The 16,548-nt window shown below is 39.8% G+C and overlaps 1 protein-coding gene across 2 annotated transcripts in view; it reads right to left on the minus strand.

Annotated features, from left to right (window-relative positions):
* RHBDD1 (rhomboid domain containing 1) overlaps positions 1–16,548 on the minus strand; it is a 127,010-nt gene that overhangs the window by 107,867 nt on the left and 2,595 nt on the right. For both annotated transcript variants that reach the window (XM_008567335.1, XM_008567334.1), the window contains exon 2: positions 15,383–15,515. In XM_008567335.1, coding sequence (XP_008565557.1) covers positions 15,383–15,515 — 133 coding nt within the window. The remainder of the gene's footprint in view (positions 1–15,382; positions 15,516–16,548) is intronic.

The raw sequence follows: 16,548 nt of genomic DNA on the forward strand, positions 1-16,548 counted from the left end.
TTGTCAGTCATTTCAAGGGCTTCCTGTTCTATGGGATCTAGAATTTGAGATTTATTAACTTTTGGTGGTGTACTTTCTTGGTTTTTTGTATTTCTGGTATCTTTTTTTTGATGTTTATTCATGTTGGCAGGGGGTTTCACAGTGCACAGGTTTGGCCCTACTGGCTAACTAAGGTGTGGCTGTGTTTGTCAATTTGGTATGGCTACCTCTGTGACTGCTCAGTTGGCCTCTAGTGTCTTGTGTGTGTGGTTGCCTCGGGTCTTGGGCCTCTCCTCCCTAGCCGGGCATCTCCCCACTCTGTGCGCACTAGGCGGGGTTGTTGGACCTCGCAGAGGCAGCCTGCAGGTTGTGTGTTTTCTGCCGAGTCTCCACCTCCCTAGCCGGGCATCTCCCCACTCTGTGCGCACTAGGCGGGGTTGTTGGACCTCGCAGAGGCAGCCTGCAGAGTGTGTGTTTTCTGCCGAGTCTCCACCTCCCTAGCCGGATGTCTCCCCATTCTGTGTGCACTAGGTGGGGCTGTTGGACCTTGCAGAGGCGGCCCGCAGGGTGTGTGTTTTCTGCTGAGTCTCCGCCTCCCTAGCCGGACATCTCCCCGTTCTGTGTGCACTAGGTGGGGCTGTCGGACCTCGCAGAGGCGGCCCGCAGGGTGTGTGTTTTCTGCCAAGTCTCTGCCTCCCTAGACAGACGCCTCCCCGCTCTGTGTGCTCTAGACTGGGCTGGGACGTGTCTTCTGCTACCCTCGTCTATCAGCCGGGCCTTCAAGCCCCTGCTCGGCACCGCCCCTCCCAGGAAGTCTTTCAGGTTTCTGCTAGGCGCAGACGACCAGTCGCTCTGGGTGCCTTTGTAGCACTGCATAGGGCTTTCTCGGGACTTATCACTTTCCTCCTGGTATTGCAGTTATCTGTGTACTTGTCTTATCTCCCACACCAGAGCATGAGCTCCTTGGGGGAGGAGCCAGCAGCACACAGTTCCTCTTTGATTCCCCTCGGGCGCGGACCAACTCCGGCGCTTGCCCGCAGTCAGCTCTCCAGCAGGTTCAAGCGAGCTTGGGATCACTCCGATCACACTTTTCCTAACCATAAATCGGTTAGGCGTTTTTCCGAACTGATGGCCGCAGAGATGGTATCTGCCTCCTGGTAACAGGAAGTTTATCAGGGGCCGGAGCCCAGGGTGCGGTGGAGTGACAATTGGCCCGGCCCATTCTTCCCTGTCCTCCCGCCGCTGGCTGGGGGCTCCCCACTCCACCAGCCCTGCCAGAGAACCACGGGGGGAAGTGGGATGTGAGGCCGGCCAGCAGACTCCGGGAGGCCCCGCGCTGGGGCAAGGAAGTGGGAAGGCTCAGTGAGGAGCCGAGCCGGGCGAGGAGGGCAGGACTGGCCGAGCTGGCCGGCTCCTCCCCGACCCAAGAAAATGGAGGCAGCCCTGGGCCGGTGACTGGCCTAGTGGGGCAGGTGGATGCTGGATGGGCGTCTGCCCCGCAAGCAGGGCCGGGCTGGGGGTCACTCACAGAGCTGGGCTGGCCGAGCGGCTCCCTCTCCGTTTCCACATCGTCCTAGCCGCCGCCGCCTCAGGCTGCTCACTCGGTCCCGCGGTGTGGCTCAAGCGCTCCCAGGAATCTTCTTTAATGTTGGCCCTAAACCTCGAATCTGTAGTTGCTTTTTTATAGTTGTAGATTAGTTGATCAAAGACGTATTCTTTTTTTGTTGCTCTTGGAAATGCAAATAGCACTCTGGCAGCACAGCGCACACCTCCCAGGCTCACACTGTCTTCTGGCGCCCTTGCTCCAGACCCATCGCCATCTTGACTCTCTGGGCAAGGATTTTTTGAATAAGACTTCAAAAGCACAGGCAACGAAAGCAAAAATAGACAAATGAGATTACATCAAACTAAAACCTTCTTCATATCAAAGGAAACAATCTACAGAGTGAAGAGACAACTTACAGAATGGGAGAAAGTATCTGCAAACTATGCATTTGACAAAGGGTTATTATCCAAATTACATAAAGATCTCGAACAACCTTATCGCAATAAAAGTAATCTGATTAAAAAATGGGCTACAGACCTGAATAGATATTTCTCAAAGGAAGACATACAGATGGCCAATAGATATATGAAAAAATGTTCAACAACATACTAATCATCAGGGAAATGCAAATCAAAACCACAATGAAATATCATCTCATCTTAGTCAATATGGTTATTATCAAAAACATAAAAAACAACAAATGCCATTGAGGGTGTGGAGAAAGGAGAACTCTAATGCACTGTTGGTGGGAATGTAAATTAGTACAGCCATTATGTAAAACAATATGAAGGTTCCTCAAAAAATTAAAAATAGAACTATCACATGATCCAACAACCTCATTACAGGATATGGATATCCAAAGGAAATAAAATCAGTATGTCAAAGAGATATCTGCATGGCCATACTTATTACAGCATTATTCACAATAGCCAAAAAAAAAAAAAAAAAAAAAACAACCTAAATGCCCATGTACAGATGAATGGATACAGAAAATGTGGTGTATAAATACACAATGGAATACTATTCAGCCATAAAAGAGAATAAAATCCTGTCTTTGCAGCAATATGGATGAACCTGGAGGACATTATGCTAAGTAAAACAAGCCAGGCACAGAAAGACAAACACCACATGATCTCACTCATAGGTGCAATCAAAAAAAGTCGATTTCCTAGAAGTAAAGAGTAGAATAATGGTTACCAGAGACTGGGGAGCAGTGGGAGGAGAGGAGTCCAGAAGTAGTTGGTCAACAGGTACAAAATTACAGTTAGACGGGAAGAATAAATTCTGGGGTACTAGTACATAGTAAGTGACTATAGTTAATAACAAATTAGTATATATTTCAAGACAGCTAGAAGAGAAAATTTTGAATGCTATCACCACAAAGAAAGAATAGATAATACAGTAATTACCCTGATTTGATCATTATACAATGTATACATGCATTGGAACATCATATTGCACCCCATAAATACATACGACTATTATGTATCAATTATAAACTTGAAAAAATTAAAGAAAAACCTGAATCCCAGATAGCAGCCCTCTCTCTTCTCACTGAGCTGCCACAAACACTAAGCAAACCCTGGGAAGATCCAAACTCGTTCTCGAGCTCTTCTCCATCAGGTCGTTTTTTATAGGAGCTTTCTCTCCCAGGCATGATTAATTTGGGTATCAATAGGTTTACACAGCTGTCACTTGTTTTGACCCTATATCCATTGGTGTTTTATTTCCTAACAAGCTGTTGGAAATTCTTCCACATTTCAAAAAATTTAGAAAGAAATGTTATATTTTCACTTGAAAAAAAAGTATTAAGTTTTATACCTCATTTTCTCCTTTGTTCTGGATAAGCCTTTCTTCTTGCACATCTAAAAGGGTTTATAAATAACTTTGTAAGTGAATGAGTATTATAAACATTTCTGGTTTAGGGAAAATCTAAATCTGTTAGCACACATTTTCATACACAGACAACCATGATGAGAGTTGGCACAGTCATTAGCAAGCCTTGTGAACAAACAGTATTTGTTCTAATGAAAGACCATACATTAGTAGAAATCTGTGATTACATCCTATTCTTCTCATTGCCACCAAAGTTCTTGCAATCTAGTTCTCTTTTCCACTGAGGCAATAAATGATGCTGATCCTATACATATGTTTAAGGAGCTAGGAGCTGCTTTAAAGCAGCATTTCTCAAAATTTTTGTACTGTGTCCCACATAAAAATTCATTTTAGACTTGACCCAGCACACATACACATACAGGTGAAACCAAAGTTCCTTGAAATAACACTAACCCTTACTATACGCAACACTAATACTTCCATGTCTTCCCTCCACCCCCCGGAATGTCTGTTGTAACCCACTAAATTGATTTCATGTCCTATTAACAGGTTAGAACCCACAGTTGAAAACCATTGCTTTAAAGCCCCGTCACTTAATGAGTGTATTAGTCCATTTATGTTGCTTATAACAAAATACTTGGAACTGGGTAATTTATAAAGAAAACGAAATTTATTGCTTACAGTTTCTGAGGCTGGGAAGTCCAAAGTCCATCTAGTGGTAGCGACAGTGACCCAAAGGTCTCACATTGCAAGATGGTAGAAGCAAAGAGAGCAAGACAACCTCTCCTCTTCTTTTAAAGCCTTCAGAACCACGCCCCAATCACCATTTTTAATCCATTCACTACTGCACGGTCCTACAATCTAATCACCTCTTCAAGGCTCCACCTTTCAATTACCATAATAGAATTCCCCACCTTCTTAACAGTCACATTGGTGGCTAAATTTCTAATATATAAAACTTGGGGGACACAATTCAAGTTTCAGAGAGTTTTGGGGGGACGTAATTCAACCCACTACAATGGGTAATGATGTGATAGTACCACAGCATTTCAGTATGGATTTGTCCCCAACACTCTATTCTTCGCTCTCTTTTCCTTTCACTCTACTCTTCCCTGACTCCCCAAACACTGTCCTTTGCACTCTTTCCATTCTACTTTTCCTCTTTTCATTCACCTCACTGTTGCCATAACTACTTCTGCAGAGCAAATCTCCCCAAATGTAGTGGCACAAAACAACCACCGTTTCTTAGACTCACAGATTCTGTGGATCAGGAATTCAGAAAGAGTACCCAGGGGTGACCAGTCTCTGATCCATAACGTCTATAGCCTCAGCAGGGAAAAGTTGAGGCTGTGGTGACTCAGTGGCTATATCTAAAGGTCACACACTCAGATGTCTGGCTTTGATACCACTAAAGGCTGGGCCTCTTTCTCACAGCATGGTGGAATCAGGGAACTTGCACTTCTTACATGGGCTTCAGGGACAAGTGTTTCAGTTCACAAGGCATGAAATTTTAATGTGGATTCTACTGGTTACAGCAAGTCACAAATCTACTCCATTTGAGTTCAGGTGCATTGGACCGAACTTCTCTGAACTTTTTTTTAGAAAGAGAAAGCACTACTTTATTAAAATACTGAATTTATTTCCCATGTATATTTTTGTCTCCTCACCATCTCCATGTCTGATCACCACTACTACTATGTCCTATCATAACATTCCATACACACTTAAAACCAAGCAAAGGGTGGAGTTCCATCTTAAAAACTAAACAGGCATTTTGGACAACACATTCTTGGCAATGGAACCTGAACATTTATCAAACACAGTAGGGAAAGTTCTCACTCTGCATTATAAAAAGGACAGCCAGATATCAACTGTTACCGAAATGAAATAAGACAGAAAATTTTAACAAACTGATAAACTATTTTCTTAGAGACTTCCTCCACTGCCAGAGATCTCGAATAGCCTCCTGGTCAGTTATCCAGAAGCAATTCTTTACATAATAGATGAACTTGGCTTCCACTTTGGAAGCCATTCTCCTTTATACACAGAGTTAACAGTTCATGTTGACAGTTCTCAATTAGAAATTTTAGTGGTTACATATAATTTTACATACTCTACTGCCTCTTTCTTCTTCCTATCCCTGACTACATGAAGCTCTCTTGAAAAAGGTTCTACTTGTCCAGGTTCCACGTTACCATCTTCCCCTTCATACAACCTAAGAAAGCTTCCAGTGACTACAAAAGTAGCATCAGAGTTCACATTAGAAATTCTTAAAGCTCTATGAACCACTGGAAGTCCCTAAGACTATTTCAGAGGTTCATGAAGTCAAAACTACTTTCATTGCAACATTAGGACATTATCTGCCTTTTTTTTTTTTTACTGTGTTAACACTTGTGCTAATGGTACAAAAGCAATGGTAAGTACAGCTGCTGATGCCTTAGCATAAATCAAATCAATCAAGGCAGTGGCTCTAAACAGTACCAATAGTCATTCTATTCATCACAGCCACACAGTCACAGTTCTAAAAAAATTCAAGTTTTATTCAAGAATATCCTTGATGAAGCAGTGATATTATTAATTTTATTAAACACCAATATCAGTACACATCTTTTAAATACACTGTGTGATGAAACATGAAATGCGCATAAAGCACTTCAGCTGCACAGCAAAGAAAGATACCTGTGTCCAGGAAAAGCACCTGTGTGGTTGTTTCAGCTGTGAGATGAACTAGATCCCATTTTCATGGACCACCCCCACCTCCCACCATGCTTACTTGAAAGAAAAACTGATGAACTATGGCTGAATGGAAAATGGCACACATTTTCTCAGAAATGAAAAAAATGAGCCTTCAAGGCAAACAACTGATGATATTTGTTGCCAATAATATAATTTGGGTTTTCAAGTGACAGTAAGAATTTTGGAAAACTTCTGTCTGCCACTGTGAGCTTGACAGCTTCCTAATACTTAAAGACTTTTCTGATGAGATCAGTGGTAATATTAATAAATGTGATATTTTGATATTATATAATTAAATTTGTCAATATTTACAAAGCCTACATGACATAATTAGTAAACCAATAGTTCCAAATAACCAATGCATGATATTAGAAAATCACACATGGGTAAAAGATCCATTCAAAGTTCAAGACAGACTAGTGGATTTTAAGGTTATAGGACATGGAAGGGTTCATTGACATGGTTTCAGATTCCACATTGGAACTTACTTTCAAGAAACTACCACTTACCAAGTTTTGGTGTAGTAGAAAGAATATCCACAATTATCTGAAAAGGCTATTAAAACACTCCCTCCCACCCTTTCCAAGTACATACTTGTATAAGGCCAAACTGTCTTTCAACCAAAATTATATATCTTAATGGATTAATGCAGAAGCAGATATGGAAACAGTTGTTTTATTAAGCTAGATATTAAAGAGTTCCGCAAAAATGTTATTGCTATTCATTTCATTACCTTTTTGGTTTAGAAACTACACTTATTTTTCACAAAAACTATGTTTTATGTCAACACATATTGGGCTTACCATTGTTATTTTAAATGAATTATTAATAATGTTATACATTTAAATGAATTACAATAAATATTAATTTTTAAAAACAATTTTGATTTCCAACATGATAAATGCTGATAGATATAATCCATATAAACCAAAATTCCTTGGGGTCCTCAATAATTTACAAGATTCTAAATTGGTGCTATGACCAAAAAGTTTGAGAACCACTGGTTTAGAACAGGAAGTTGGAAATCTGATTGCTGAAGCTTAAACACTGGCTATCCCATGTGGTTGGTATGTGAATAGCTAAAGTGAGGTATTTAAAACTTTCTATGCCTCAGTTTCCTCATTCCTTAAGTAACAGAAATAATAATTCTTCTTTCACAAAGTAGGGGTAAGGATTATATGAGATAATATATGCAAAGGGTTTACAATGGTTCTTGGAATGAGAAAATTCCCAGTACGTGACAGTCATTACTATTAAGACCCATGGCTGTCAACTGGGCTTTGGGAACCTCTCTCCCATAGACCTGCTCTTTTTCTAGTTCCTTGGCCACTGCACTAGTTCTAGTGTTCAGATTCTTCTCCAGTCTATGTCACCAAATTAACTAGATCTCTGACAACAACACCTCAAACTCTTACACTATTCCTGGCCTCCTCTCCTAAACCACAGATTTAAACATCCTAACTCAGTGTTTACGAATGTATCATGAAGAACACTTGTTCTATAGATTGCTTCATGCTAGTGCTAAAACAAAAGGGTGCTATCATCAAATAAATTTGAGAAACAAATTGGTTAACCTGATTTCTCTCTTGCAGCACTTTTCAGAACACTTCACATCTTCATGTGCACTATGCCCTTGTGGGAACACAGACCACACCAAAGGTGCTAGAGTTTACTGACCAGGAAGCCTTGTTCCAGGAAACACCTCAAGGAACTAGTGTTTAAAAAACATATTTGGGGGAACACCACCAGCTTTATCTCTCAGTATCTGTGGACAGATTCTTTGCTGTTTCATAAACTCGCCATGCTTCTTTCTATTCTCGTTACAAAGAGCAGTCCATCATCTGCCCTATTATCTCTTAATGCTCAATACATATGAGGGGTGGAGTTCACGGAATGTGCATGGAAAGATTCGGATTATCTTTTGATTCAATTTTTCCATGAACATTTTCAAGTACCCTCCCATAACTCCCACCTCTACAAAGGCTCTTAATTTCTCAATTCAGAGTTAATTACCCTCCTTTTCTATTCCTCATCTTTTATTGAACCAAAATTTCTGCCTTCTGTTTTGTTTCAGTTAGAAGTTTTTCTTTTGCTAAATTGTGAACTTCCTAGGGGGAGGGAAATAGTATATTGATTTAGGTCAACATTGAACAAGGACCCCAAAAGCACAGGCACAAGAGGGAATAAACATTCTTTTCTTACTCAAGTTTTAATTCAAAATTGCTCAAGATTACTACATCCTTCCATTTGAGTAAGACATTAAGCCGTAAAACATCAGATATCAGCCTATTTTATAACTGAAAAAATGAAGTAAATTTAAAATACCTGATAGAGATCTTAAGGGAATCTAGCAAGAGATTTCAGGCCAAAAGCAACCATGAAACTACAGGTCCTTTCGTTAATGTTCTTTAACCTATGGTAATTTAACCATAAATATTTACTAAGTACTTACTATGTTTCAGGCAGATGATTAAGATACAAAGATTAATAAGAAACAGTCTCTAATCTCAAGAAGCTCACCACCTAGAAAGGAAGTGAAAAATGCAAGTAGTAGGCTGAATAATCCCCCCTCCTCCCCCAAGATATCCACATCCTAGTCCCTAGAATCAGTGAATGGAACCTTTATGGCAAGGATTTAGCAAGTGTGATTTAATTAAGGACCTTGAGATGAGGCGTGCCTTGGGTTGAACATCCCCCCCAAATTTAGTTTCCACTGTGACTGTGTAAAGCAGGTGGGAAATCCTATTATGGTAATTGAAAGGTGGGGCCTTGAAGAGATGATTAGATTGTAGGACTGCCATAGTGAACAGATTAATAATGGTGGTCAGGGGCATGGTTCTGAGGGCTTTAAAAGAAGACCACATGAGAAGTTCTCTTTCTCTGCTCCACCATCTTCTGCCATGTGAGACCCCTGCATTGCTGTAAAGCCACCCTCACCAGATGTGTTCCCTGGACTGTGGACTTCCCAGCCTCTGAAACTGTAAGCAATAAATTCATTTTCTCATAAATTACCCAGTTCCAGGTTTTATGTTATAAGCAACAGAAACAGACTAATACAAGGCGATTATCCTGGATTACCAGGGTGACTCCTAAATACAATCACAAGTGTCCTTATAAGGCAGAGGGATATTTGACACAGATAGAAGAGGAGAGGGCAATGTGACCTGGGAAGCAGAGATTGGAGTGATGTGGCCACAGCCAAGAGATGCCAGCAGATGCCAGCAGCAGAAGGAGGCAGGGAATATGCTCTCCCGTAAAGCTCTGGGGGTGCTCCACTCTGGCAACACCTTTATTTCAGTCCAATGATACTTGGTCTAGGACTTCCAGCTTCCAAAACTGTGAAAAAAAATTTCTGTTATTTTAAACCACCAAGTTTGTGGTAATTTGTCACAATGGCAATAAGAAACTAATACGAATGCTATCTGCTATCTGCCTCTAATATCATTTCCTGACATCCATGGAGAACTCTGGGATAATCTCACAGTCTTCATTTCACCATACCTCCTACAATCATACTGGGTAATTTCACTGTCAATGCAGATAATCCATCCAACACCTTAAACTCACAACCCTTTAATATCTCCTTGACTCCAATGACCTTTCCCACCATTCCTCAGTTTCATACCACAACAGACATGCTGTGGACTACGTCAGAAGTAAGAAAAATTCCAACATCATCTCCTCTGACTACCAATTCCTATTCTCACAGCTCTCCATTTTCAAATTTAACAAAAACTCCTACCTCCTAATTCTTCTATTTTCCCACAGTCTACAGGCCTCTTCAGCTTCATAGTCACCCCTTTGACAACCTTCTCAATAGAACCTCATGCAGATTTTCCAAGAAGCTCATAAAGCATCAGGCCTCTCATTTGCCTGAGCTCCTTCAGAGCCATGGGAGGGGTCACAGCAACATGTGCACATGGTTGTATGTTTTGTAAAACTTGTGAAAGTGAACTATTTTAACTGCACTCAGTTAAAACTGCTGTGTCTTCAAACTCCAACCTCCCACCACCACCGAACCCCATCATACTTCCTCCTATGTCAGGTGGCATTGGAGTGGCCACAGACATTTCTGGGATTCAGCTAAAGGGAAGCTGAGCTGAGGATATATTTGGTTTGGGTTCAATAGGGTATATTTATGTGGTTTGCAGTAATTTCCATGCATAGTTAAGTCACTGCAGTGCAGAAGTGGCTTCCAGAAATACCCTTAATGCCCACTCTGTGTCCTTAACCCAGATTGTAACAGGAAGCACAGGAGCAGCAGTCACACAGCACACTCAAATAAATGTCCTAAGGCAGCCACCACTGATGGTATGGTCATCATACCAGAGTCAGAAAGTCAGAACCCAGTGTCCGGAAAATCTTCCTAACACCAAGCACATAAAACTATAAGTTGAGCATTCAGTTCTCACTAATAGTCAAAACAAAAATTAAACAGAAGTTCTCCTCTGTCAGGAATATACTTGATAATGCAGTATATACAATTATAAATGCACCATTTTCCTTTTTTTCTTGAAAATCATGCAAAATAAACTTCATCAGAATTCCTATGTTTATAACTCTCAAAAAAAATGCCATTGCCAAATTATTTTCTTATGAAGAAGAGATCAAAGAGCATGCAGCAAAACCTGTGGGAGAATATATTACAGAGGTGTGCTAGGGAATTAAGATTACATTATTTTTATGGATTTCATAACGTTTATAATATTTGTCAGCTCTTAAAAACTTATAAATCATTGTTCTTTCTCTTATCATTTAAAATTTTTACTTTTGTATCTAATTTTGCACATTATCTTAAAGAGGATCCACAAAATCAAATAAGCTTGAAGCCCACAAAACTAAGATCGGCCTTTTAAGGAACACTCATCTTCCTCAATTGCTTGCCTTTGGGTCTTAACTCCCAACCCTGGCTTACCTCCATCTAAAAAATGTAGAATGAATAATAGAATCAGAACATCATCTTTCACAGTTCTTCCTGAAATAACCAATTAAGAGAAGGATCACCATCGATATATACTGAAACCATAAGGTGAGAAGTTATTGGGAACAAGCTTTCTGCATGATGTCCAAGTATCACTTCATGGATTATTTGCTAAATGAGAAGGGATAAACGTCCCCTTACAACAGAGACTACCTTAATCAAGTGATCAAACTTGTAACTCCTAATAGAGGGAAAGCCTGGTATTTATGGCCATCCTGATGTGACATAATTTGGAGTGTACAGTATCACCCCTATGGAGTATTCCTGCCAAAAAGCCAGTTTAGTCTGATTCTAATCAAGCCTTTAGACCTAACTTCCAGTTTCAGAAATGCAGGGGCTAGAGGGACAAGTTACGCATCCCCACGAGGAAATGAGCAGATGAATCTAGAACATGGGACATGCTACAAGAGATGTGATCTCTTCAAAATGTCAATGTCACAGAAAAATAAAAAGGTAGAAGGGCTGTCCTAGAGTAAAAGAGAATAAAGAAGTATCATGAGCAAACACAATATGTAAACCTTAGATCCTGGTCCTCTTCCACTCCCAAAATCAAAGTTATTAAAGACATTTTGAACACTAGGGAAATTTAAATATGGACCGATTACTAGACAACAGTGGGTAATTACTGTTAATCTTCTTTAGTATAACAATAGTAATGTGGTTATGTAAAAGAATGCCTTATTTTTAGAATATGCAGGCTGAAGTTTTTAGGATGAAGTTATTACAATATAACATTTCCAAAAACGTTTGGCAACTTTTATGCTTGAAAGTTTTTATAATAAAGAAAATTGGAACAAGTAGAAAAAGTATTAAATATATTTTTCTCTCATTTGATCAATCTAACTAAATAGTTTTTAGCAGGTTCAAAGAAATTACTCTTGTCAGACATTAGTAATGAAGCAGTATGCAAAGCGAAGGGCTTAATGTTTTCAAAACTGCCATGTTATATCGAAGAATCTCCCAGGGTCCAAATGCAGTCATGGCCAGCTTAATTAGTGTTTATGAGTAGCTTACAGGCATTTTTAGACTATCATTGAGGATGGAAAAATCAAGCTGGAGCAAAGGGAATGGGGAGTAGAACTCAAACAAAATTAAATAATAGCTGATTTATTTTACTCATTTTTAGAACAAAAAAGAAATTAGGTATGATTCCTTTCAGGGACACTGTACACTTCCAGAGATCTATTTAATAATAAAAATGAAGGGTTAAGTACTTTTTATAGTTTATAAAGTACTTTCACATGGATTACTTCTTAGACTCCTTAAAACTGGCCTATGAAACAGAGGACATAATATTCCTATTTTACACACACGGAAAATGAGACTCAAAGAGGCTGTATGGTTTTTCTGAAGTCCCATAGCTAGCATGTGAGCCCTGGTCCTCTCACACCTGACCACTGCCCTCCAGCATGATCACTGAGTTGGTGTTCATTTCTCAGAGCTTCAGTTTTCTGCCTACATAGCCTAAGGCTCAAATGACAAACTGTAGAGGTCATAATTTGGGCTAGAAAGTAAAACTTGGCATCGGATTCCCGTTCGTTTCATCAACAGAATGTTGGTGGTGGCTAAAGGTGAGAAGGGGTAAAAGCCCAATCTATGCAGGAGACAGCCTGCCGAAGTGGCCTGCACATCACTCCTGACCACCTCTTCAAACTCAATCACCTAACTGGGACCCAGGACATAAAGGGAAATAAAAAATAGTTGTGAAACAGAGCAATCACTGAGGTAAATACATACAAGGACTGTGAAAAGTAAAAGTACACGTAAATACATGTGATTGCTTCACTCTGGTTGTCAAGCCCATACACCTCACAATGCCTAACAGCTGCTTGTTTGGAGTGCTTCCTTCATAAAACTCCTTAACTGGGGGAAATTGCTAATTCCATGGCTTTCATAAAATACATAAGTTCACCAAATGTTTGCTTTGGCAGATTTTTTTTTTTCCTCCTACAGGCAGCCCATATAGTCCTACAATACAGCAGGCCTCTTTGTTCTAAAGATTTACAGTGTTTTCCCAGTGAAAATTCTAATTGACAACCACCAGGAGAATAACAATGCAAAGCAATGAGAGCTCCAGTTTCTCTCATTCTTCCAAGATCCATCATCAAAGCAGCGCTCTCTTCTTAGGTTTCCTGGACTAGTGTTTAGCTCAGTCTTTATCTGGACACATGCTTAAGTAGATGCTTAGGTATTCAAAGTTTATCATTCAAAGCAGTCAAATCTTACAAACAAAAAAATTTTATTATTTCTTTTACTTCCCAGTCTCAGAATATCAGGTCATTCCACCCAGAATAAGCATATTACACAAAAATGCAACTAGGTCTTTTCCAAGTAAAGTGGGGGAGGGCCTCAAAAAAAAAAAAAAAAAAAGCAAGATGATTCAGAAATAGCTGCATGAGAATATTAAAAACACTGTTTTTCAATGGATTCATTATAGGGTAAAAGTTCAATACCAAAGGGAGTGATTTTCATATGAATGTTGGGTGTTGCCAGTCACATACAAGAGGCTACACAGAGAACCAAGTCAAATCAAGCAACTCAGAGGAGCTGTGAGTGACAAGGTATAAAGAGGGCTGTTCAGATAAGGGACAGACATTACTGGACTCTTTTTCAAAGAAAACTTTGAAGATTTTGTTAGGCTTTCTTCGTTGAACTGTCACAAGTAACAATACAATTGTAAATGAATGGTGTTCAGTGGCCACATCACTGCCATTTACAGACCAGCTGCCAATGGCTGCCCATGATGAGAAATTAGCATTTAAAGAAGGTTACTGGGCTGACACATAGCCCAGGGAGAATTTTCTCAAATAAGGTATGACACCCAACACAAGCGCACAAATCAAAACCAAAATAAAAACTCCTGTCTGAAAAGAAGAGCAGCAAAAAAAAAAAAAAAAAAAAAAAAAAAAAAAAAAAAAAAAAACGAAAACAAAAAACCTCCTTACTTTTTCTGAATCTTCTGAATCTCCCCCTTCTCCAAACACTGTCCAGGCCCGCACGGTATAAATAAACAAACCAACCATGTGTTTCCAGTTGCATAATACAGATTAAGTGAAGTGAAGCTAGTGGAAGAGGTGGAAAAATAACACAATTCATTCTCCTTTTTCTAAACAGAAAGCAAAAAAGGAAACTAAGGAGGAAAAGTATAGCGTAAATGGGGAGGAGAACTAAAGCAGAAGTCAGAAAGTCTGAATCCTGACTAGTGTGTGCCACAAGCTTTTTGACAAATGTTATGGTTCAACTGTGTCCCTCAAAAGTTCATTTACTGGAAACTTGATCTCAATGGCAACAGTGTTAAGAAGGTGGGGAAATCCAATTATGGTATTTGAAATGTGGGTTTGTTAAGGTGATTAGATTGTGAGGACTCTGTCCTTGTGAATGGATCGATCCATTCATGGAGTAATGGCCGTGGTTCTGATGGGTTTGTAAAGAGAACAAGTGAGAATTTTAACTCTCTTGCTCAGACCATTCTCACCATGATATCCTGCTTCACTGTAGAGAGTCACCACCAAGAAAAAAAACCCTCACCAGATGCATCCCCTGAACCTCAGGCTTCCCAGCCTCCAAAACTGTAAGAAATAAATTTCATTTCTTTATAAATTACCCAGTTTCAGGTAGTCATTTATAAGCAACAGAAACGAAAATACAAGTCCCAAATTTCCATGTCCTCATCTGTAAAGGAAAGGATTCACTGACATGAGCGATTCTGGAACTGCGCTTCCTGGAACCCTACCATCTGGGGGAGGTGCCACTGAGGCAAGCCACATCAACATGGGAGTAAGGGGAAGGGATGAGACCCCGTGCTTCCTCTCAACCCCAAACAGTTCACAGTTGATCCATTAGGTTCTGAGTAAAGCGTTTTGTTTAAAGAATTCTATTTCCAAGATAACTAACAGCTAAAATGGCTTAAAAGCATTCAACCAACATACGTTGTGGTTTTTCATCTTTATAATAATGTGGCTTCTACAAACCTCTTTGGATTACTGTCATTAGAATTAACTAGCTGACTGGCTGGTCAATATTGATCCTCAAATCTGCATATTAGTTACGTTCTCTTATTCCCACTTAAAAGGTGAGGAAACTGAAACTCAGATATGAAAAATACCCCAAAATTATACAGTTCAAAAGTTGACGCGACTCAAACCCAGGAATGTTGGACATTAGGACCATTAAGCTTGGTTTGGTCCATATAGTTAAAGAATAAACTTCACAGAACAAAACAGTTGGTGACCTCATTATTATTGCAATCCTTTCTCCATTAAACATCTGCTTATTCGTTTTATTCTCTACGAGTAAACACTTACCCTGGTGAGAAGAAATGAATAGCCACAAGTTCTGCCCAACAAGCAAATTTGTTGGGTACAGGAAAGCCCAAAACGTTGACAAAGCCTCCAGGGCAATAATGGTTGTTAAGAACTTTCAAAGCAAACAAAACTCCTACAAAAGAATAAAGAGCATACAAATATCAACAATCCAAATATGGAGACAATCAACATTTACCAAAACCACTAATTTAATGTGAAAATGGGTATCTGATTACATCTAACTTTTTGCTGTGAAACATACTCTATTCCTTATTACCCAGCATTCAGTAAAAAGACAATGCTCAAAGCAACCATTCCTTTGATGTTTCTTAACATGGAAATTCATACTGACTTTCAGTATGCTACTAAATACATAACATATAAAATGGGAATAAAACACCAGCAATGGTACTAAATGCCACTGAATTATATACATTTTAAAATAGTTAAGTTTATGCTATATGAATTTTAACTCCATTTTTAAAAAACCAGTAATATATATTTTTCTAGCCTCTATGGAATACTTTCTGAAGCCAGGACATATTTTCTTTCCTCTCCACAATGAGATGCATAAGGATGCATCTGGGAGAGCAGAGGGAAGAATGACAGTGCAAGTAGAGGGAGAGATTAGATTTCCTTGTTTCAGGACTATTCCCCTCACCTCCCTTCACATTCTAATGTTTAGAACACCGAATTTAAGTCCTAATGGCAATTTCAGTCTCATAAAATATCTGTAAAAAAAAGAACTAGTGAGGAGGAAAGGTGAGAGACAGTGCATCACATGACTAAAATCACACAGGTTGGATTTAAATCTCAGCCCTACCACTTACTCACTGTGTAACCTTGAGCTAGGTACCTCACTTCTATGGGTCTTAGTTTCCTCATCTACAAAATAAAGATGATGCTACCTTCCTATGGATCTGCTATATGAATTAAATAGAATTATCTAGAGTTGGCACAGTCCACGCCATAGCGGGGTCTTGAAAAGAATAGCTTGGGCTGCCCTTTCCAAGTTGGCAAGGCCCTGGAGGGAGAGCTGCTGGCAGGGCCACAGCTACCAGCACTTGCTTTCATTGTAAAGATCTCTGCCTTGGCACAGTGGCGCTGCTTTCACTTTCTCTTTTGATGTTTTGGTCAGCATGGCAGTTTCCTGAGTTTCCAAAAGA

Source organism: Galeopterus variegatus, unplaced genomic scaffold, assembly GCF_000696425.1.
Source record: "Galeopterus variegatus unplaced genomic scaffold, G_variegatus-3.0.2 Scaffold310, whole genome shotgun sequence".
Classification (NCBI taxonomy): Eukaryota; Metazoa; Chordata; class Mammalia; order Dermoptera; family Cynocephalidae; genus Galeopterus; species Galeopterus variegatus.